This window comes from Xiphophorus couchianus, chromosome 11 (assembly GCF_001444195.1).
Source record: "Xiphophorus couchianus chromosome 11, X_couchianus-1.0, whole genome shotgun sequence".
Taxonomy (NCBI): Eukaryota; Metazoa; Chordata; class Actinopteri; order Cyprinodontiformes; family Poeciliidae; genus Xiphophorus; species Xiphophorus couchianus.
In genome coordinates, this window is record NC_040238.1 from 21940730 (window position 1) to 21966090 (window position 25361).

Genomic DNA, 25361 nt, shown 5'->3' on the forward strand with positions numbered 1-25361 from the left:
TGAATCCTCATCACCATCATCATTTTCATCATTACATGAAATATGACCGAGAGCAGAATCCCACAATGCTGCGCAAATGTCGACGAGCGTTAGCGTCAGCGAAACACAAGAGATATGCATGCATCATCTGGCCAGGAGAACATCACTTGTGGGGAGACTGCCAGGGGGCTCTGAGGAGAAGAAGGAAAGGGAGGTGGCAAGAAGAGAAAAGAGGAGAAAATAACAGAGGGAGAGAAGAGACTCAGCAGACGGGAATTGAGAGGGGAGTAAGAACAGAATCAGGTACGGTATTAAAAAAAAGGGAAGCGGGATGAAAGGACTGGGATGTTTTGGCATGGTGCAGGCAGAAAAAATAATACAAAGAGGCAATCAGAGAAAATGGAAGCATAATATCCCTGCATTGCATAATCTCCAAAGATTTAAGCATAATGCATAATCTCTGCAGGTTTTAACAATACTCCATGTGGCCTAATTCTCAGCCAATTACAAACTATGCAGCTTTGGATTTTTCTGCTTTTATAGGAATGGATTTAACTGGAGAGGGCCTCAAATATGGGAGTGAATTTAGAATTTCTGGTGGAGACATTTAAAAGGGGGGGTCTTTTCAAGGCTGTTGACAGCTGGGGTCCCCACACAGCCTTTTGGTATACTCTGTGCTTTTTGGTATACTCTAATGCCCTTCACTGACCAGATTAAAGCTCATACGACAAACACACAAAAGCTGGAAACATCTGTTCTGGAACATCCCAACCGTCCTTCCAACACTGAGCTAGGCTGGTCACTCTTCAGTTGCCATCCCCATGTGGACAGCATCTGCAGTAACGGACTAGTGCACATTAATCGCTGGAGCATGAGGCCATGCTAACCCACTAACCAGGGGATTTTTACACATCATCACCTTTCCTCTATAAAAAAGTAAAGCTTTGCTTTGTCTACTTATATTGGTCTGAGTGTTGATAGTGTCTAGTGTCTAGTGATCATGTAATGGTAAAATTAGAATATTGAAGTATTATTAGCATTCAGGTTATCAGGAAATGTGTCATTCTAAGACAGCTGATTCTGTAGGAGATCAGGTATCTATACACTATGTCAGACTAGTCAAGTATCATGCAGCAAAACAGGACTGTGTGTCCAGAAATACTGCTGTGCTTTGTAACAGTATTAATACACCTCAACTTTTTTATATATATTTTTGTGATAGACAAAACAATGTACAATTATAAAGTTCTGAAAAATATATAGACTTCCAAATTCGTTACAAAATAACCCAAAAAGTGCTTTGTGCATTTATTTTAAACCCTCTTTAATATAATTCCCCAAAAAATGTATTGATGTGTGTGTAATTTAGCCTTCGTATAAATTAAGCTGTTCCGTGAAGGCCTCAAAGGGTCTTAAAGAGTGAACAAACCGCATCGTGAAGACCAAAAGACATAGCAATCAGGTTAGGCATAAAGTTGTAGAGAAGGTTCAAATAGAGTTAAGTTAGAAAACAACTTCACAGACTTTAAACATCTAAAGGAACACGATTCAATTCATTGCATTATTATCAAAACAGTATGGCACAACGGTAAGGCTGTGCCATACTGTCATTTTAGGTGAACATGGTTGTCCAGCTAAAATGACAGAGTATAAACCAGAGAAACCAACCTAAGGAAGAGGAGCTGTATAGATCCACAGCTGTGGTGGGACAATATTTTGACAGTAAACTACACAAACCTGACCTCTCTGGACAAGTGACAAGATTGCTAAATTGCCACCAGAAGTCCCCTCTGCAGGTCTGCTAAAAGCAATGTAGCAGACAGACCAATCATTTGAAAAGAGATGCACTAACCAGACCAAAATTAGACTTTTTAGCTTAAAAGTAAACATTATGTGATTGTATTCAAGGGTAGAAGGAATGAACTAGTACCCCGGACTCACCATCCACACTATAAAACATGACAATGGCACCATCATGTTGCAGTAAAGCTTCTCTTCAGCAAAACTGGGAAAATGGTCAGAGTTGAAGGCAAAATAGATTAAGCTAAATACAGGGTAATACAGAAAAAAACAACAAAAAACCCCCAGAAAGCTTAGGATTGGTGTGGAGGTTCACCTTTCAGCAGGACCACAACCCTAAAACTACAGAAATAGTTAAAATGGAATGGTTTCAATCAAACCACGTAATTTGTTGGAATGTTCTACTGCAGATCTAATCTACTCAGCATCAATAATTCACAGTTGTTCATAGATGTCCTCCATCCATTCTGCAAATGGGAACAGACAAACATTGTACCCCCAAGATACACAGATCTAATAGAGACATACAGTAGCAGCTCTAATCAAAGTAAGAAGGCTTGAATTCACTTTTTAGGTTTTTATTTAAATTAAATAGTTTAAGGGGTATTAATATATTGGCAAGGCACTCTTTCTTTTCATCATGGTAGCCATTCGTGGAATAAATTAGGCAGCAAGTAAAAATGTCCTCCAAATTCTTGTGTTAAGAAACAGAAATGCTTGCCAAGTGCCAAATTGTGAAACCAAGACCACTGGGTCAGAACACCTCACAAACCACAGCATTTGTGTGGTGTTCCCCATCAGCAAATGCTCAGTAGGTGAACTCACAACTTTCAATAGGACTTATAGTAAACATCTAGATGCCAAATATCACAGCACACTTTCCGGGATCTAATGGAGTCCATACCTTGATAGGTCAAGGATGTTTTGGTAGTAATACTGTATCAGGCTGGTGGTCATGGAGCTCAATGGCAACCTGTTCAGGGTGCACCATGCTTCTGTCAAGATGACCAATGGAGATAGGGGCAAGCCCCCCTCATGATCCTGCAAGGATAAGTGTGTTTCGATAATGGATGGATGGATGGATGGATGGATGGATGGTCATGAAGCTCTGTATGTTCACTGTTAAAAAGGAAGTATGCAGGGAGAAATTGTGTGCTCACTAGGTTTTTGAATAAAAAACTTCACTTCAACTAAAAGTACAATTACACACTTTGTCATCCTTTTAAAGTGATTTATCATAAATTGTCCGTGAAATTAAGCTCCTTTGGTCACTGTAGCTCATGACAAGGGTTCACAATCACTTTTATGTACGAGGATTTTCTTGCTGACAAGGTGATTTAGCACTCTTTACTGTATGCTATGAATGACAAAGTAAAAATCCAGAATCCAGGAAGTGCCACTGTAATCTAACACCTGAGAAATAAATTACAATTGTAAATGCTATAAAACGGTCATCAATACAAATAAAACAAATATGTCAACAAGGTATAATGGCCATTGACATAAAAAATGAATATTTGTTGGACGAAGCTACACAGAGTGTAAAATTATGAGAATATAGAGTATAAGTGGTATGTTGAAAAATATGACGCCACAGAAGGCATAAAAAAACAAACTCAATAGACTTACGCAGAAAATAAAATGTACAGAAAATGACGAACATAGATGCTCTTGTTTGTAAGAAATGCAACAAATGTCTAACACAGGCCACTTACACACTCTGAAGTTGGCCATCATGCAGCAACAGCAGGCATTTCTTACTTTACATGAGTCAAAATGGGAAGAGTACTGCCTTTACATCTGTGAACAACAAACTGGCACACATCAGGATGTAGTAGGCAGTGACCGGACAGATAGCCCTACTTTGTCCTGTAGTAAACATTTATTTATTAAATAACCCATCCCAGGTAAAAGGCATTAGGAAACAGATGCTTAAGTGCATAGGTATGGAGGTGCAGGGATTTCATGAATAAATCAGACTTCCGGATATTCTCAGTCCTTTTTATCCACTCAGGTGTGTGCCGAGGAAGCCTGATGACACTTTCATGCTGCCCCGTAACCGTCACTCTGCACTTTTTATGAATCAAAGAATAGCAAAGAGTGGTCAAGGATTCCTGGGAGGACTTGTGTGATGGAGATGAATGAATGGACAAACGGAAGTCTTAGCAGTCACTTAGCTGTTATTGCAGCGATTTGGCCTAGATTGGGTGGATTGGTGGATAGAATGCATGAATAATGAACTATCTACAAAGTCCCTGTGGCTAGTTGAAGATGTTTCTCACTCTCATCACGGACCCCAGAAAAGTGAAAGAATTGGAAATACTGAAATTACTTTACTTTGTATGGGCAGATATTATCTCAAGCTTTTTCAAACTTTCTTTTCATATATCTGAAGACCAGAGGTGGGGACTCGAGTCACATGACTTGGACTCGAGTCAGACTCGAGTCGTTAAAATCACGACTTGAGACTTGACTTGAAAAAATGCTCAAAGACTTGGACTTGACTTTGACTTTCATGCCATTGACTTGGGACTTGACTCGACTTGAAGCTGTTTACTTGAAAAGACTTGATATTTTTTACTCAAAGTCTTAAAATTTAAAACACATTATTTATAAAGTGGCGTCATTAATTAATGTCACTCATTCCGTATCAATATGCGCAGACCGTCACTATGGTTTTCCTCTCTCCTTATGTATGTATGTGTACGTAGCTGCAGCACAACCAATCAAATTAACAGGATTTGGACGTTTAAAAAAACGCGGCAAAGCTACAGAGCTCAGGGAACGAAATACGAAATAACCGCTCGAATATGCTTCCGCGAGTAATTTCTTTTGGCTACGTAGGTTATGAACTTTCGACTAAAAAACGAACTGCAACTTGTAAAACATGCAAGAAGAGAATATCGGATGGAGATGCCACGACGTCCAACTTTGTCCGGCATTTGAAGCTTCACAAAGATCGGTAGGTGGCGCTTTTCTTTTGCTGTAAGATAGTTGACTTTAGCTAACTTCGTGTTAGCATGTGTACTCCGGGTTAAATTGGTGATTATTTACCATAAATCCGGTCCTTCAAATGCCTCCACAAATAATGTGCACCGTGTTAGCTCAGGAAGCCGGTGGATAGTGAGCGGGGCTCCGGAACAGAAAGCAGATTCTGGACCTGAACACAGGGAACAGAGTCTCTCTGTCCCATCATGATGATGAGCCGGGTCTAGTATCATCTAAGGATGGTTGGTGTATTTGAAGACATCTACGTTGGGAAATTATATTGACAATATATTGTTTTGACAGGTCAGAGAAAAGAGGAAAAAACTGCTGTTATGGTTCTTTGTATTGTGCTGTGGAAATGTCAGCATTTTCGTCTTTTTTTATTGAATATCAAGTTTAACAGAACTGGGCAATAAAGTGGTCCAATTTAAAAATGTTTTTTATACTTTGTGTTCAGCTACACACGTTCTATCATTTGAGATAAATACATATTTTAAAACTAACAAATGGTCTATTATTTGAATTTTATGTATATTTGCAAATTATAAAAAAAAAAAAAAAAAAAAAACGACTCGAAATGACTTGAAATTAAAGGTTCCTGACTTGAGACTTGACTCGACTTTTGCCTGTCTTTACTTGAGACTTGACTCGGACTTGAGGACAAAGACTTGAGACTTACTTGAGACTTGCAACACAGTGACTTGGTCACACCTCTGCTGAAGACTTCCTCAAACTAAAATTATGTTTTATGCAAAGGAATCATTTAAAAGTGACAGACAACTGGGTTTTGGTGAGATACACATCATCCGACTTTAATCATCTAACATCCCTTTTCTAACACACCTGAATCAAATTAATGATTTGTTGCTAAACTTCTGCAGAGCTGAACAGTGAGGTATTTCAGCTATTTGATTTAGGTGTGTTGTAAAGCAGGGGTGTCAAAGTCAAATGGACGGAGGGCCAAATAAAAAATTTAGCTACAAGCCGAGGGCCGGACTGATCGAATGTTCATTGAAATTTTTTTAAATGACGCATATAGTCTAGTGAACCTAATTGAACCTACTGAAAACCTAACAAATATATTCCAATATGATCAGATAAATAAAGCAACATTTTCTTATGGCTCTGTCAGTAATCTTTAATTTTCAACAGACACAACTGAAATATTTTTAAAATATAATTGGATTGAAATACAATAAAATAAAGTGCAAAAACTATTAATCAAAAACAGCCCTTTCATCAAGGAGAAGTAACATGCAGTGAAAACAAATATTAAACTTTAACTTTTAAACTTGAACTGAGTAAAAACTCTAAATATGTGATTGCACAGTAATGTTCACTTGTTTGAGGTTGAGGGTGATACTTGGTGGTGTCCCATCTTTTCCACAAGTTCATCAATGTTCGGGGTAAGGCTCTGAGCTGAGGAAATCCTCAGAATTGAGTGAAGGTGTTCAGCAGTAAGTCGACTTCTGTGTGATGTTTTGTTCAGGTTCATCAAAGAAAACAGTTGTTCACACAGGTATGTGCTGCCAAACATAGACAACGTTTGAGCAGCCTGGATGCGCAGCTACACGTGTCGCCGGCGACACATCTAAATTTGCAGTACCGTAATTCCGCCACACGTAGCGCTAAGTGGAAAAATTCCAACGGTTTCTGAAAGGGGAGACGTTGCACTTTCCAGCAAGTATCGGGTTAATACTGTAACTTCGCAGCTGCAGCTGCAGAGAGTGTAATTAATCCGGGGGGCACTCCTTTAATAGATGGTATATTTCGGCAATAACTTGGTGGATATTGAAAGTTCCGGTTGTTATGGATACATGGGTAAGTACATCATCTCACAGAACATTTAAAGAACTACTTACAGTTCAAATAAGGAAGGTATTTTTTTTTCAGACGGGGTGCCGGCTTACTGCGGTCTGCGGGCCGGTTCTAATAATAAATCAAGATCATTCCAGGGGCCGTAAAAAACCTTCTCGCGGGCCGGATGTGGCCCGCGGGCCTTGACTCTGACATATGTGTTGTAAAGGATTGCATTTAAAAGTTCCAGGATATCTGTCCAGGTCTGGACTGTGGCACCGCTGATCTAGTTGTTGAGATGAGGGGAAGTTGCAGGATTTAAGGATAGTCACCCTTCTTCAACATTCATCTTTTGAATTGCACCAATACAGACAACAGTATTATACTACAAACACCATTTACCTTGGCTTTACCTTGGCTCATGCAAATATTATTCTAGTCATTGTAGCCAAAAAGTTCAATCTTGTAATGTCTGACCATAGAACATTTTCTTACAAAGCATTGGCTTTTCCAAATTTCTGTCAAGCTAAAATGTCCCTTTTTTGGAGTACAGCTTTATTCTGTGAGTGGCACCCTGTCAGTTCATTGCAATGGCCAACAGACAGAGTAGAAACTTGCATTGGATTTGATTTTACAACAATACAATAAACCAGAAACACATTGGAAATTACTGAATGGACATTTCAGGCTTTTGGAATGGTATTACCACAACTCAAATCTCAACTCTATTGAACATTACTGTACTGTGATCGTTATTTCAGAAAATCAACCATTTTCGATGAAATTCGGCAGCAAAACTAGTCATATAAAAAATTCACCAAAACTGTGAGCCTAATCTCATTGAACATTTTGTTTAAACAGTAAACTTCCTGTTCATTTTTTCATAACTATATGTTATATTAATGATTCATATTTATAGTGAAGACAGTAGGCGACATCTAAACGCAGCTCACACGAATGACAGGATTAATAAGTTACAACTACATCTATGAGGAAGCGTGAATGCCTTATTTGAGATTTGCTAATGGAGATGCTTAAGCCAGTGCCAAGTCAACTAAAAAAAGATGTAAAGCCATATTTCAAATGTAGATGTTGGAACATGACTGCATTAAATTATAGCCAATATTTTACTATGTATGGCATCCAATATACTTACTTTGAAAAACAGACAGAGGTATGTAATGAATAATTCTGCAATCTGTCATATTGAAAATGAATTTTGTGGCCTACTCCTTGCCAAACACAATCTATCAATTTGCACAAAACACAGGGCTGTTTTCTCTATATAAAAGAAAGATAGTTCAAATAAACAAAACACAGATGCAGGTTATACACAATAATAAAGTATTTACAAAGGACATCTCTAATACAGATTTGCTCTGGCAAGCCACTTAAGTGATAAACTTCAATTTAACTTTGACAGTCAAATATTTTTTTCTTTGAGGTGTGAAATATGAGGATGGCAGCTGCAGTTTCCTGAGTGTTTTGCTGAAGATTCTCCATCTGGCATACAGTCTTCAGGACAGAGAAATCGTTCACTTTAACAGGTGTCCTCAGTCGTATGCCATGACGGGTGTATATGAACAGCCTGAACCAGTATGACCGTTAACATATAGTCTGCTACATTTAAAAACATTGACTGCTGCTTTAATTTACATCAACTGAGTTTTACTCTTCACTACGAAAAGGCTCTTCACTTCCCATGTGTTTTCCAAACTATGATCATATTTACAAATAAATATACATGTTTTTCAATTATCTATAGTGAATAGAGTGGAAGTCTAAGCTCACATTTTCAATGGCATTTTTTGGGATATAAACATTAGACCGACATAAATTTTAAACATTTTTCCACCTTTAAAGTGGCCTAAACCTGTTCAGTTGTAGAAAGGGAAATCTTTTGTGGAGATTTTCTTTAAACTAAATTTTAAAACATGGTTACTTAAGTGTGTAAATGCTCTCATATCCATGTATTCAGAATCAACTACCACATTCAAACACATTAAATCGTAGTCGGTATACATAATTCCAGTTGCATCTGATTAAGGTTCAGCTATTTTAGAAAACTTTTTCTGACATGTTTTCATCTTACAGCAAAAGCCATGGGGCTCTTATTGTCAAAATATATAAGTCAATGTTCCAAGACTTTAACTGTAGCTAGAAGCACAGTGAAAAGGATGATCAAGTGCTTATAAGTACTGGCTGCGTATCACATGTCACAACATGCCCTATATTTCTCATATGCCCAGGCTACATGGTAGGGTGACATGGAAGCTTTTTTATTTTACAAATTTACACATTCAAGCTCAGCTAAACTTGCTTGGGCCTTTTCTTCAGCTGAAAATTAACAACAAACTTGGTCAAAGTGGAAGGACTTCTGAAAGGTTTAAAATAAAAAATAAAATAAAATGCTGGCACAAACTCTTCAGCCTTCTAGGAAACTCAAGATGGAGAATTTCATCTTTCAGCACAACAACGATCCAAAACATGTATTAAAATTAATAAAAGGAAGGTAACAGTTTTGGAATGTCCCAGTTAGAGCAGAGGCCTGAATCTGGTTGAAAATCTGTGGTATGATTTGAAGAGGCCTGTCCACGAAAGACCACAATCTGAAAGATCTGGAGTGGTTTTGTAAATGAGAGTCAACAAATCTTATCATGTCAAGACTGGCCATGATGATAAAGCCCTACAGAAATGGACTGGGAGCTCTAATAAAATCAAAAAGACAGTTTAAAAATGTAGGTTTGTGAACACACATATTTAATTTTTTCACTACTAAGTCTGTTTTTTTTTTTTTAATTGTTCAGTTTAAATTCACATTAAAGGTTAAAAAAGTTCTTAAATGATTTTGCTTTTTTTCACAATAAATGTGCCATTTTAACAGATGTGTGTATTGATAAGAATATATAGATATGAAAAGTTATAGTCCTATCTAAATTATTCATGAACATGACAAAGACACATGGAAGACAATTTGTGGAGCTTATGTAGACGTATTTGCACAGTTATTTATTTATTTAGCTATTTATTAACTAAAAATTGTGTTATTTTATTTTAGAAAGCTAAAAAATGTATTTGGATATTATTGTTGGCAGAGCATGTCCAACATCAGCCGCTTTCCCTTCAAGTAATTGGTTATTGAAATCCAATACTGGCCACACTAGCCAGCCACTGATCTGGGGAATCCTTTCATCGAATCATTTTTCCTCTGGGGAAAATTGGGAGTCTTTGGGGAATTTCTAGCTACCCCATTTGTGATGGATAATGGATAGAGGTAATCCACATAAAGACTTCCTGTTCTTTGGGCTTGTCAATATTTTGAACGCAAACATTTTCTTAAAAGCTAATGAACAGCACATTGCTGCCAGTTTCAGCACCATAAAATATTTTTTCAACCATGTGTTCTTTGCTCTAAATTTTAGTGTTTATGCATTTACAGCTGTGCTTTTAATGGAAATGGAATAAAATACTATTCCATTTCCTAATGTGGAATTCAATACCTAATGTGGAGGAGATAGATCAGTTGAATTTAAAAATTGTAGTATACAACCCTGAAATGTAAAAAAAGTGTAAAAACACAACAATTAACTCTTAAGCTAATCTAATCAAGCCATTATAAGATAAATGCTTAACCACATTTTTTTTTGACACAATTGAAAACCTTAGTAAATTAGGTATTTTTTTACAGTACAAAAAAATACCCTACAGTCTAAATTAAAATAGCTTAAGTTATGTGTAACATACATTTTGATGTTATTTGAACTATATATTATGTAACCATAAGCCAGTTTACAGCACTGATATTTTCAAAATTTTAAAAGTTGGAATTCAACTTTAGATCCATAAAAATGTAATTATAGTTTAATGTAATTTCCATGAGATGCAAGACAAAGTTCTAGAATGACTGGAATTGTTTTAGTACATTAAACATAAAGTTACCCTGTGCTGCCAAAACTATTTTGCTTCAAAAAAATTAATTAATTAATAATAATGTAATCTGACAGTTTTGTGTAAATATTGATATTGTGATACAGTGTATTTTCTGTTCAAGCTTTTTATACAGTAAGAAGTTTGTACTAACAGCCTCATTCTATGGGGATATGCTATCCCAAGCTATATCTATAATCATGTTGCTATAGACTTAGTGTGTTGGAGGACAATGTGATTACTTTTCCTCACTCTGATATTTTCTTCTTGTGTAGTTGAAGATCTGTTACATAAATTGCAAAAAAGTACTTAAATGACCCATTTTCTGACTTTTTTTGGTTTTCTTTTGTTGCACTGCTTGGTGACTAATATAAATCTACTTTGGATAACCAAGGTATGGATGCTAAAGCAGCCATATATCCCTCCCATTAAAGTAACCTCAGTTGCAAGCTGTTTCAAGTAAGCACTATGAGATCACGTAATACATTTTTTTTTACCAATTTGTGTGCTTGTGCCCTGATCCGGTGAAACTGTGGTATTTTTACTCTTTTTTATCATACCATTAGAATCTCATATTGATCCATGTCTACATTGTAATAAAACACCTGTCACATAAAAATGTAATGGGAGTGTTTGTAGATATGTGTGTAAAACCACCCTGAGATCCTGCAATCATGCAGCTGCCTTTTAAAAATAATCAAAACCAATTTTAACAGCTAAAACAACCTTCAACAGAGTAAATCATGTTAGTGTGCTCCTTCACGCCAGGCATATGCTTCTTCCAACCAACTGTAAGAAAGTGCACCAGAGCTCTTAAAGGTGTTTGCATGGTCCAATTAACACCAGATGCTAGCCCTTAGCTAACTTACCGAAGCTAAAAATGCACAGACCTCCAAGGAGAGAGCACGGTCCAGTTAGCACCAGATGCTAGCCCCTTATCTCACTGTCTTCAGCAGAAAAAAGGGGAACAAAATGCACTAGTTAGTCATGCTTCTACACACTGGCCACCTTTGAGTGGACTCTGACAAAATGAAGAAAACAGCAGGTTTCTTTAACTTCCCAGTCTAAGCCATGCATCAAACATTTAGTGCTATATGAATTTGCAAATTATAAAAAAACAAGAGCTAAAATCAGGAAATAGATCTATTAGGAAAAGACTAAGGGCCTTTGATGAATCTAAACTGAGATTGGTCAAAAAATATGTTACAATATCATCACCATGCATCGTGTTGCAGGTTACAAGCTCTTCTTCTTTAAACACTACTTGCTCAACTTTGTGTAAATCTTAAAAAGTGCTAAAAGCCACTTGACTAGTAAGAAGTTCAGTTTTATGTAGATGAAAGCTGTAGGCTGTTCAAGCTTTTCCTTAGCTGTCTAATCGTATGAGTTCGGGAGTTGGCCTTCCTAACTGCACTCTCAACAGCAGAAACTGAGAACAAGGCTGGCAGAGCTGAGCACCCAAAGCTATATGATTTAATAATAAACAGCAAACTCATGGGTACATTAGTGCACACTTCAAGCTAATTCTTCTGGGCTTCTATTTGAAGTTCTTGCTTTTCATCATCCTTTTTTATTCAGAGTTTTTACATAGCTGCTAAAAGTAGTTAAATAAATTAAAATGAATTAGTGCACAGTATTTTTTTTTATCTCATCTGAAATGACACTCGGTCTCTTTCCAACTAGATGCAGATATGAGTGCTAGTGCTTACTGAATTCATTTATATATCATGTTTTGTTGATTCAATAATAAATGATGATATGTAGCTCTTCACCTTCATAGATATGTGCATCATAACTAATGAATAATAAACCAAAATCTACACTGTACCTCAAAGAGAAAGATCAGATAAGGTCAGGATAAATAGTACAGGTTTAATGAAGCTTGTCAGAGGATGTTAAATGGAAGAGGGTTTCAAACCTTTTCAATTACAACAATCACCTCTGAATATGTCAGTCTTGACTTGACTGGTCAACACAGTTAAAAACAAAAGCACTGTAAATGCTCCCTTATATGTACAGTTGTCCTAAATCTTAAAATATGTTTTATAGAATTTCTGTTCAGTGCAGAGTTTTTCAGTCTCTCAGGTTTTAATCAAGGAAAAATCAAATTCATTCAAAATCAAAGGAAAATTGTACTCATAATGTAGCTTTGGGAATCTCCAAAGCAGATGCCTTTTTTTTTTTTTTGCATTTTTACCAGCTAATGGTGAGCTAGTTGCAGCATTCTCAGGGCTTAAAAATCATTTGTATCTTGTCTGCCTCATTTCTTTTATTTTGTTTTGTTTACCAAGTACCTAAAATGCTGCAATACAAACTATTTAAAAGTATCAGAGGATTCTTCAATGCTTTTGTAATGCAGTGTGACCAACTACACCGGCAAAAAATCTGTATTTGTAAATTTGACAATTCTGTTGACACAACAGACCATCTCAAATACATTTCCTATTTGAAATGTCACACATAGATACACGGTTTCAAGCTCAACGATTCAAATCCAGCACACATAGTAATAAAAAAAAAACATATTAACGATCACAATATTAGACCCGATTTAAAAACAAAAGCCCTACCAAAGAAATTGCACTTATATGCCTGGATAGTTAAAGAAAAGCAGATGACTAATAATCAGTTAGTTGTGGTTTATGTCAATACTAAAGTATAAATATGGATTAACAATCTAATCCTTGAGATGTGCTTTGGGAAATTAGATAATTTCATGCCTGAAGAAGGCAGAAAAACTTTCACCTCTTGAATCAAACCAACTGGCTATAATGTATGCTGTATACTCTATAGCGCCAGTGACCCAGAGAAATGCCCATCCATGCAGAAGACTCAGTTACAAGCTAATAGACATAACACAAGCAGAGGTTAAATTGTAGGTGAACTGGTGAGATTAAAAAAATAGCAATGTTTAGAGAATAAATCTTTTAAGTATTCATACACACAAAGTGTGACTGCTTTTGATAGATTAACTGGCACAAATATAAATAATGAGGATAAAGAGGGTCACAATGTAAAAGGAAAGATTTGCTTGTCTTAACATCCAACAGTTAAAGTCCCTCATTCCAGCACAACTGCTCGTCCAACCCTCTGCTTTCTCTTTCACCTCCATTACATGATGTTCTTTCAAACATTTCCTGAAAATATTCAGGCCTGCTCAGTTTAAAAAGAAAGGCAGTCTGAGATCTCTTAGTGCTCTTTTTTTACTTCCCCATCAATCTTAGGTGTGATTCACATTGGAAAATCAAGATACAACTGCACTGGCATTGATGTCTCCTTAAAATAACGTAGTTCAACTCTGTGGAACTACAGAACGTTCCTTTTTAAAAGCTGAGATAATGTCACCTGGCAACAACAACAACAAAAAAAGTTCTCATTTTACTCGCTGCATAGATCACTACATTATTATTATTACTGTGTAACACCAACAACCCAACAGCATAACCTTCAAAACAAAATATATTTTGAACTCTGATGAAATATAAAATAAGCATCCATTACACACCACAACACAATAGAGACATTGATTATTAGCTATGTGGCTGAGTGACTACAGACCTAATGCTTTTGGCACAGTCAAGCAGAATGGGTCCCATCTTCTTGAGCACTGTGTTAATAAACACCCTTACATTAGCCTCTCCTCTGCCTACAGCTCCCTTCAACACATCACTGTTTATTTCTTACTGTCTCTTCTTAATACTTAAAGGGAGCTGTTCTAATTCCATCAACAGCCACTCGCCGTGATGATTAGTGCCAGTCCACTGGTGGCCTCGAGGTTCCACAGTTCTTTCTAAATGTTGCTCAGAATGCAGAGCTCCGCTGCAGTTTCTGACTTGCTTGGTTGCGAGGATGTAAAAAGTTGCAACAGTGGATGGCCTACGCACTCACAAACAAGTGACGTCTGGTTGTCAAAATCTGGAGTCGGACAATCAAGTGACACGCCACAACACAAAACACCAAACAAGAGTGTGGTTTATCACGGTAAACTATGAGACCTTCAAATTGTGAACAGCCACGGCCTCATTTCTCTGTGAAATGGTCGATGCTATCATTTGCGTTGAATATGCAGCCAACGTGGATGCTCAGGAAATCGAATTTCAGGAGAGGTGAAAATACTTCAGATTCTGAGCTTTTTTGATGGTCCACTACCCAATATTGTAAATATTTGCCTGTTGGTGTCAAGATCAAATTTTCTTCCCCGTGGTCGGCTCATTTTGTTGTACTTATTTCCATAATAAAAGAAAGAGGTCACAGAAGGGTCTTTGCATTCATTTTCATCTGGTGCAAGCTATGTAATACACTTCCCCTGCAAATCCATCATTCTACAACTGCAGCACACTAAAAGATTTAATAGAGATTAAATAACCATGGAGAGAGAATAAAAAAATATGTTGATGTTGCCCCTTGGTGATTAAGCATGACTAGCAATCTAAAAAAAAAAGGCAGAAGCATCAAGATTGCATCAAATATGTAGGAGACAACGAAACAAATCGTGCTGAATGTAAATATCCATCCATCCATCCATTTTCTGTTCACCCTTGTCCCCAACGGGGTCGGGAGGGTTGCTGGTGCCCATCTCCAGCTACGCTCCGGGCGAGAGGCGGGGTACACCCTGGACAGGTCGCCAGTCCGTCGCAGTGAATGTAAATATATTCTGTATAATTTTTTTTCAGATTTGTCAGGTCACATCCACTTTTATTTAGATGTAATGGAATAAACAAGATAGATTAGGCCTAAAGTTTAAAGCAGGGTTGCGTAATACAACGATATTGTAAAATCTGAATGTCTCACAGAGTCAACTAAGCTAAAGAAGCCATGGTAAAGCTGTGGCAGCTGCAGAGATCCACAGCTCAGGTGGGAGAGTCTGTTGACATGACAACTATATACCAACTGATATGAAATGTGGGAAAGTGTGGCAAGAAGAAAGCCATTGTTAAAAGAAAGCCACAAGATGCCATGTAGGGGAAACAGATAGGACCAACACTTTTTGGAGCACATCATCAAATGGTGGTAGCAGCTTAATGCTATGACTGGGACAGGAAATCTGGTGAGAATTGAAAGAAAGTTGGGTAAGACTAAGCACAGGTCAATCCTTTAAGAAAACATGTAAGAGGCATGTTTTCTTACATACCTCTTACATGTAAGAGACATGAGCCTGATTCTATAAAGTGACACCTAAACATGCAGCTGGAACTATTCTGAAATGGTTTATTAAAGCAAATTCCTTGTCGTACTGAGCTATGATGCACAACAGAATGAACTCAGTAGACATAGATTAGCTCCACAAGACTTGCAGCTGTAATTTGGTTCCATTTGTAGCCCAAGGTTTCTGTACAACCTATTGACCCAAAGAGGCAGAATACAATTACTTCAAATTCACAATTTTACTTGTGACAAAATGTGCAAATGACATATCATGTTGTTTCACTTTCACTATTTTGTGTTGGTCTATCATGTAAAATCCAATTAAAATACATTGATTTTTGTGGCTGAAAAGTGACAAAAATATTTAAATGTTCAAATACTTTTTCAAGACACTACAGCTTTCCAATCTGTTTTCACACCATAAAACCAAGACATACAATATAATCAAATGTATTTATGATTTATTTTTTTTTCTAATGAGGTGGAGTCTTTGTAATTGGCTCTACTAGCAATCGAGTATGAATGAAAATCTCTGTAAGGAGCAGTTAATTAATGGGAAAACAAATGTTCTGAGGTATGTTATTTGTTTTGCCAAGCTGGCAGCTGTAGATTTATCTGGCATGTTCTGCATAATTTACATATTTTAAGCTCCACTGCCATCTTAAACAGCTGAAGTGTTTTGCATCAGATGGAGTGAATAATGCCTTGTCAAATTTTTCAGTCAGACTGAGGCTCACCAAATGCATGACAAGCCACCAAAATTGAGCTTGTACAGCAGAAACGTGCCCAGGGGAGCAGCACCCCTCTGGTTTTGCTACATTTTCTGAACCACTGGTTGAGACGCATTGCCACAGCCCATTAGAAAATTTGCAGATGTGTGCGAACTCTTAAAGAAACAGATCTCTCATCCCCACAGCATTTCCTTCTGCCCGCATGCTCCCATCCCTCTTTGGCCGCAGGAAGAGGGGCAAGAACCTGCCGCCCCTGGAGATGTCAGAAGATTCTGTATCTCTGCAAATATGATATTCTGCACCACACAAAGAAAACAAAAGGCTGACATGGTTCTGCAGTACTTGAATAAAAAGAAGCTGCAAGGAAAAAAACTACCTTTTTGTATTGTGTATATATATATATATATATATATATATATATATATATATATATATATATATATATAAAACAAAACAATTGCACATCTAAAATTGTACTCTTTACAGCAATAACCATTATTATTATTATTATTATTATTACTATTATTATATCTTAGAAATGATAGATGGCATAACAGTTTTATCACTCATGAATCACGTTGGTAATGTCGGGTTCATTTTGCAAATCACACAATTAAGACATTGGTCCACACACTTTAGTACAAAGTGCAGTCCACAGGCCATTTATAGACCTCAGAATGACTTAGTGTGGACCACAACCACATTAATTTGAATAAATTTGTACTACCAGCAAAGGGCATTGATACATATTGGACAATATAAAAAGAACAAAAAATAAACGAGAATAAACTGGTAGATTTTTCACGAACCAACGCCATTAAGAAAAAAGAAATAAAAATATGTTTTAAATGGAAAATAAATACATTTTTGTTTTCACTTCAATTTAATCCAATAAGGTTTACTCTAAAGAAGTCTTGAGGAAACTTGTTGGAATACAAGTATTTTGAACGAGTGACCTGAATCATATTCTTAATGTTGAGTGTAGACAAAAAATTAAATAAATAAAAATCTATGTAAAGAAAATGCAAAACTACAGATTGAAAACATCTTGGACATTGTATATATTTTTTTAACAATACAATTGATTCTTCCAAAACCCATTTATGCTTTAGATGTAAAATGATTTACAAAAATCACTTTTCAACAAAAGTTTGATTCCTTTTTAATTTCTTTAAATATTATGGGTTTAGTTTATGTTTAATATGTAATAACAGTAAGACCCTTAAAGTTATGTTTGCATTTTCCTTCATAGAAAAGATAACATATTTATGTATTTTCAACCTGATAATTTTGGCCTGTATGGAAAAAATAAGGTTAAGGGTGTGCAGGGAATAAATATGCATTTAGCAATGCTTACTATACAAGTTCTAGTAGCTCACAGGGAAATGGTGAAAACAGCTTCCAGTTTTAACTCTTGAATCACTTAGATTTTGTTTTAATTTTGTTTTAAGTGTGATTGTGCTAAGCTGCAGAGCTGTGTAACACCAACTGCTCTCTTTCTCACACACACATACTGTGATATCAAATCTAATGCCAATCTGAAAAATAAATGACAAAGTAGAGAATAAAGGCTCTTGTTGTTATTTATAGAACTTAAAGAGAAACTAAAATCAGTTTCTGCAGGTCAAAGCTTCAGTGACTAGAAATCTGCTGTAAAATCTGCAACTGCTGCATCACTAGTACAGATAAGATCACATCCAGCTACTGTGGTGACTCCAAGCAGCTAAAGAATGCAGAGCGTCTAAGCTTTGACTTTCCATGAGCAATCATTGATACCTCAGAATCTCCTCACTCTCCAGAATGGTTCTATGCACATATATCTGGCCAGATGAAAGCCAATGAATGGCTTCAGGGGTTCTGCATGTGGTAGTACATCATCCTAGACTCACATCATTCCAGCTTTTCAACATACCAGATAGAGATGCCTGCAGGCAAACAATAAAGCTCCATTTTACATCTACTTTTAGTTGATGTAGGTTTCAAACACCTTATATCTCCTTTTAGATGTATTGCTGTTAAAGATGTCAACCCTCCCGTCAAGCAATTAATCTGAAAAAAAAAGGAATTACATATGCTAATTTGAGTGACAAAATACAAATGAGCTTTTCTGTCTTCACAGAGATCCAGCAAATCCCCACAAAATCACTCTGACACAGTCATTGTGTTAGCAAATTCAGCCTCTATTCAGTCAGGGGAATCAGTGAAGCTGCCATAACATTTTTCCTTTTGAAACTGTAACGACAGTTTTGGGTCTGTGGCTTCTTTACGAGAGTGGGAAAATTATTCACAACCCTCAAATGCGATAGGACGGCTCAAGATGCACAGTAAATGTGATATGGAGTGCAGTTTAAATTGATTAAAGTGAGAGAGAGAGAGAGAGGAGGGTGCGGGGGTGTGTGGCTCTCTCCTGGTAACTTCACGAGAACATAATCTGTGGAAGAATCAAACCCCACAATGTACTGTAGACAAATTTATTGGCAATCCTGGTAAGGTTTAGCTAAACGCCTTACAATAATGAATATTTTACTGTAATAGGATGATCTCACACTGAATTTCTTTTAGGGAAAAAAATATGTTAAATTGAAAACAAATCTGTCTGCATTCAGGGAAAGGGAAACCCACTACAAGTGAAAATATTATTTATCGAGGCTGAAGATAAAATAGCTTCCTAGCCAAACCAGAACCAGCTTTACTTTTCCCATTTGAATTTACAGAATTTGATTTGATATAAAGACAAAGACAGAAATAAGACCAAGTCTTACTCCAAGTGAAGAGGTGTACACAGAGAATTTGGAGGATGTGTCTTAATTGCAGTTGGGTTATTGCTTTTATCTCTTATTTTGTTTCTTATTCTTTCCTGTTCATTATTTTACAAACACCACAGTAAGATCATGAATATGTCAGTGTCAATTATGTCAATATTCACAAAGAAAACTAAATTATATTTTAAACTAGTGAAATCATCAGACTACTTCTTAGTCATATTTGTTCTGTGATAAAGATGTGAATAGAAAGACGAGACATTTCTGTAAATTTAAAACCAAACCAATACGCTTTTGGCCTGCAATTCCCAAGCTGTGAGAACAGAGAGAAGGAAACAGACATTCTTTGTTTTTATTGTGTATATGCATGTATATCAGTGTGCGTGTTCGAGCATGTGTGAATGTGTGCATCTTGTTCATGGCAAGAAATCAGCTCAGTTTAGCACATAATGGAAATGTGAATCGCCCCGAGCGCCATTCTCCCACACAGGGAGCGATCTGGCTGGGAGCTGGCTGCATCCTTCCAACTCTAAACAGTGAAAGGGAGTTAGCTGGGTTAAAATCCTGCCCCCATCTTTGTTCCTCCCCGGAGCGGTTCACAGCTTTGCCCATACATTACTCAAACAGGTCATCCAAACAGGTCTCGCTAGCAGCCTGAAAAACAGATTTACACACATTCTCGCGCATTGAGCATACACACACGCGCTGGTAGATTCAGCCGAGAAGGTGAAGTTGCGTGGATTATGATAGATGACACCTTCTATGGATCCTGTAGCACAACTGCCCCAAAGTGTTATGCTTAATTTAACAGGAACTCTACCTTTTCCCAATCCAACATTTATACAATTTCACATTTTCATACACCCCATAAAAGGTTACCTCATTCTACCATTCCTCTACAATACAACTCTGACACCTAAAAGAACCTTTTCGACCAGAGGAAGACGACGAAATATCAAACTTACATGCCACCTCCAGAGAAGCATTCCGACTCACGGCCTCTCCCAAATAGTTTCGGGCGATACACACGTAGTTGCCGTCATCTGGTTTGCTGCGTCGTCCGTGAACGATGCGCAGGAAGAAGAGTGACCCACTGGGCAGCAGCATTCGATGGGAACGGGGATTCTCGCGGTCCGTCTCAACACGCTCCCCGTCTTTGTACCATTCCACCGTGGGAGTGGGACGACCTTCTGCTTTGCAGTTGAGGGTGGCTGGCTCACCTTTCGATACGATAAGGTCAGAAGGGTGTTCAACGATTCGAGGAGGGGAATCTTCCTGGCGAAGACGGGACCCTAGAAAGGAGACGAGAGAGTAAAATGTCCTGTTAAAGCAGTAGCAAAGGTCCAATCCAATCTTGTAGCAACAACTAAAGTAAGAGCGCAATAAGGCAAGCTCTTTTATTAAAAACCCCTCAAATGTACTTACATTACATACCACAAACACCTTTTTTTACTGGGTGTCGGAATGTGAGCCAACACAAATCCTGCATAAATGTTAAATGGAAAGAAAATGAGTGGTGCAAGAAGATCTTAGGTTTTCCATCCTTATTGGTCCAAGATGCATCCTGCTCAAAGCTGGAGATATTCACCAGATGTGAATCCACATATAATTGATAATTGTGATATAAAACTGTTATATTTATAAAATCTAGTTTCATATACAGCAAATTCAGTTTGTAATAAGAATAAAAATAAAATAGGATTTCTTTGTTGTTTTGTTTTTTTTTGCAGTCCTTAAGAAGTAACTTGATGAATGTCAAGCTCTTCTCAGTTGAGAATGGCTGTGTCACCACGTGGAAGCTTCCATATTTACTTTCATAGATAAGAGCTGAAATGTCATTACAACTCATTAGCTTTTCCATTAACACGTTTCGTCAGAAACTGACATCATCAAGCATGTTGTCTCAGCAGGTTCATTGCAGCAAATGCTAGACTACATTTGTCACTTCCTAATGTAACACCAGGGGATAAACAAAGTTTACACTTTTCTTTGATCTCTGACCTTTACATTGATGGCTTGTCGTGCATTCCAATTCTTGTTTTTGACTGTTTATGGTTAAAAATCCCCATAAAAATGTCTGATCACAGCTAAAAACAAGAATTCACAACAATACCCTTCAATAAGTCTAGAACATTTTTATTTTCCTCACCAGCAAGAAATTATGGAGGTGTGTATACTGTTTCTCCCCTTCACAGTATATGAAGACATTATAAAATTTGCTCTGTGTGTAGGTGTGTGTGCAAGCAAACAAAAAGGTGATCTTTAAGCTGCTAACAACTGACTTTTATAAGGCCATGTAATAAATAAGATATATTTACATGTTGACAAAAGGTATTCCATTAGTCAGGAACTCAGGGTGAACTAAGGTGATATTTTTTTTTTGTTTGTTTGTTTTTTAAATGCTTTTAAAATACTGTCTACAATACATCTTCCTCATTTGTGCAGATCCATAAATCATGCAGAAACAAACAGAGTTTCCTGCAATACTGACTTTGTCTAATATGTTGTCTCCACTGACACTTTTCAGACTGAAGCTGTCAGACTGTGGAATTTAAATGAGTTTATTAAAGTTGTTGGTGGCACACTGGCTCAGTGGTTGGTAACTGTCAGCCAACAGCAGGCAGAGCTTGTGGGGTCCTGTCAGTCGTTTAGTCCTGTGATGGACTGGCACTGTGTTAGGGGAATTTGACTGTTTTCTGCACGATTCATGCTCCATGCAACCCCCTGACCCTGAATGTAAATGAGCCAGGACAAAGCAGATAGATGGAGTTTTTTTTTTCTCTAAATTATATCTGGATGAATAACATCTCTGTCCTGCATGAACGAATATGATAAAAAAGGATTTTTTTTTTTTTTTTACTCCTCTAAAACTTTTCCAAATTAAAAAAGCTGCCATGTAAAATGTTTTTGTGATAAAAGCGTGGCAGGAGACTTCTATAGATGAACGTCAGTATACTTTTTCTTGCAATTTTGTGTTTATGGGGAGCTGTCCGTGGTACTGAAGCAGAAAATCAAGGGCTCAGGGCAGAAAATGTGCCTCTTTAGGGTTTATAAGCAGGGAAACACTGATAAAAGCCAATTTAAAGTGACAGAACATTTCAAATAGATTTAAGTTGGACTTCTAATGCAATATTTTGTTGTTGTTTTTGCTGTTTTTGTTTGATGAGTATAACTTTAAAAAAGTCTATTTGCAAAGGCAATCTCAGAACAAATTTAAAACCAGTCAGATCTGAAAACGATAAAGTCAATATAACATCCCCTTTGTGTTTTAAAAATACAATTGTTTTCTCAGTGATCTTGTCATCACTCTCTCCAACACATCAAGGGTTATTTGCCTGAACATTGTGTCATACATAAATTACTTCTGCTTCCTTCTGACAATTTTAACCAAAGATGAGGAAGACATTTGTGCTGAACAAAAGGAATTCCGCACCTCTTCAGATGCAAATCTTTGAAAAAAAGCCTTGCAATCTACTCAGTGTTTGTTCTGATTTATTAACATTCGACTTGGAATAAGGCGGATGGATATACTAGATGAGGACCATGCTTTGAAAAACAAGAGGCCCAATCATGAGGTACAAAGCTCAACAGCAGTCAAACAACAACTGAAGTCTCAAAAAGGACCAAACAGGTCAATCAATGTACCATGAAGCGACCAAGTATAACATTGTGACCAGATTCTATGTAGCACCATACGAAATGTTCTAACAGTACTTCAGCAATACACACTACGCTAGTTCATCTGCTGGATTGGAACTGCACAAGCCAGCCTTTGCTTCCCACTTTCATCAATAAAACTTGATGGTGGGTTACCACTCTTCGTTCCCTGAAACACTGTAGATATGGAACAGGGCATACCGGACCCAATTTCAATTTACCTCACCTGTCAGTGGTTATAATGTTATGCCCAATCTATCAAGTGTCCAGGCAGTACCTCATTTTACATCTACATCTTGTGCTGTGAACTGGATCACAATTACTCAAATTCCATGGTTGAATTCACGCTGAAGAAACATTTTTATGAAGCGACAACATAACGAGCACTTTCAGTTTCCAAAGAGTAAACTATGCATCAATTCCATCGTTTTCATACCAGCTCCGAGTTCCTTTGAGTTCAATCTGACAATTAGACCATTATTTAGGCGACCAGGATAGTATAACAAAGGTTGTACATAATTATAATTCTAACAGGATTGTAGACAAAATAATAATGAAAATAATCTATCAAATAAAACACTTTTCTCCGTAACATGTATAAAAAAACACGTTTAATAAACTATTTCTAGATGTCATATATGATTTAATTCCTGTGACAAATGAGTTCCCTGGAAGAGACCTCATGAATAAATGAGAGACTTTTGTCTAACGAAGCCATTAAAGAGTTGGCCTACAGCAATATCCGACGGCAGAACTGAAATCAGCTAACTATAACGCGCTGTGCGCTGGCATCATGGCCAATAATTCAGAAAAAAAAATAAAATAAAATTCTCTCTTAAGGCACTCAGTTTGTTCTTTCTGAGCTTCAAACTGTGTCTCAGGTCGCATCCTGAACTCATATCAGTTCACAATGTTAGGGGAAAAGATGTGATTAAACTTACCGTCGCTTGGGGTGTACAGAAGTCCACAGAGGAATAGATACTGTAGAGGACCCATTCTGGCATATTGGCCTCGTAAGCTATCAATGCAAGAATTCCTTCCAAAGCAATTCAATCAGTCAGTCCCGTTTTCGTCTGTGCCAATAACTGTTTCGGCGCGGTGAACTGAAACAACCTCAAAAAAAGAGAAGAAAAAAGAAAAAAGAAACAATTCTCAGCCACACTAAAGGGGGGAGATAAGTCTCATTCATATGTCCGTTCCTCCTCTCCCTCTCCAGTAAGAGCGCACCAGTGAGCTGAGCTCTCCCGACTCTCCGACACGCTGGCAGTTTCTGCAGTCACCAATTCAAACATCACCACCGACGCCCAAACCGAAACCTCTCCACTTCCCTACGGCTCCGCCGCCTCAACAGCATCCCCTCCCTGACGCCTCTGCTTCACCCGCGGCTCCACGCGAGGCGACCGGTCGCGTCCATCCCCCGCGTGGGACAAGTTGAGGGATGAAAGGTTGGAGATGGGAAACAGTCAGAGGTGAGTAGCTGTGCGCGCGCGGTGCGGGCGCAGCTTAGCCCCTCCTATCAACTCCGTCGCCCAGAGGGGAAAAAAATAATAATAATATGCCCCACGATGATAATACGCACTATAAATTTCAACAATAAATCTCAGCGGCTGTAAAGATAATGCATAACAGCATGCTTATGATGGGGTATTGTTTTTAATTTATGTTTCTATCAATGAGTGCATCTTCCTCCCTTCATCTTAAATGCAAAAATATTGTACATACACTCCCCGGCTATAGGAGTTTACGCTTTCACTAAAACCAGCAGATCCAATAAATTATTGCAAAAAAAAAAAAGTATGTTGTGTCAGTGTGACACCATGCCTTGATACAAATATTCTCAAATTTACTCTTATAAAGCTGATGCATTATTCAGTTCCAGGAGCACTTGTATCTATGTTTTTGTTGCACCTTACACAAGTATTTATGTACGTTGGATTTTTCCACACTTTGTCACACCTGAAAGTGAACATTCAAACAAATAATAACCTAAGTGATACATGGGTTGTTTCCACACCTTGCAGTCTAGTAGAATAGGTTTTGTTGGGGACCAAAATTGAAACATTTGTTACATTTTCAGCTGGGGCAGTTTTCTTTCACATTCACCCCCATCCCCTGTGGAGGTGCTGCACCAAGACACACTGACGGAAACAACACAAAAATCTCTGCAGAAGACATTTTGGCGCAACTTCCTTCTTCACAGAATGTAACCAAAAATGGATTGGCATCAGTTTTTACTGAGTGAGGGATTTCTCTTTTGTCTCCTATCAAATGACCATGAGCCAATTCTTCCACGAGCGGGAAAAACTCACGTTTGTTGTATTTTACCAGAATGCCCTGCGTTATAATCCGCTGCTTTTGGAGCAGTCACCAGTGCACGTGTCATTCACATGTAGCTATAGTTGATGCGCCCAGAGTTCACTTCAAGCAAACCGAGACCTAGGTTTTTAGGATTTTGGTCCTCATCAGAGTTAGACTGTGCATTCACATCTCCATAAACAAACTTTCGAGACAAACGAGCCAGAGTTTGAATAAGGGGAATAAACAAGGCTGCAGTGAGGTTTGATGGTGGGTGTTA

General features: G+C 37.5%; 1 protein-coding gene across 5 annotated transcripts in view; it reads right to left on the bottom strand.

Annotated features, from left to right (window-relative positions):
* Positions 1–24287, bottom strand: part of LOC114153346 (roundabout homolog 2-like) — a 106084-nt gene extending 81797 nt beyond the window's left edge. For 3 of the 5 annotated variants that reach the window (XM_028031834.1, XM_028031831.1, XM_028031830.1), the window contains exons 1-2: positions 23728–24285; positions 20095–20421 (exon numbers count right to left, since the gene is read on the bottom strand). In XM_028031834.1, the coding sequence (XP_027887635.1) occupies positions 20095–20421; positions 23728–23782 (382 nt within the window). In that variant the 5' untranslated portion in view covers positions 23783–24285. Of the gene's footprint in view, positions 1–20094; positions 20422–23727 lie in introns of all 5 variants that reach the window. The other 2 variants (XM_028031833.1, XM_028031832.1) reach the window with 2 other exon arrangements.
* Positions 24288–25361: the final 1074 nt, after the last annotated feature.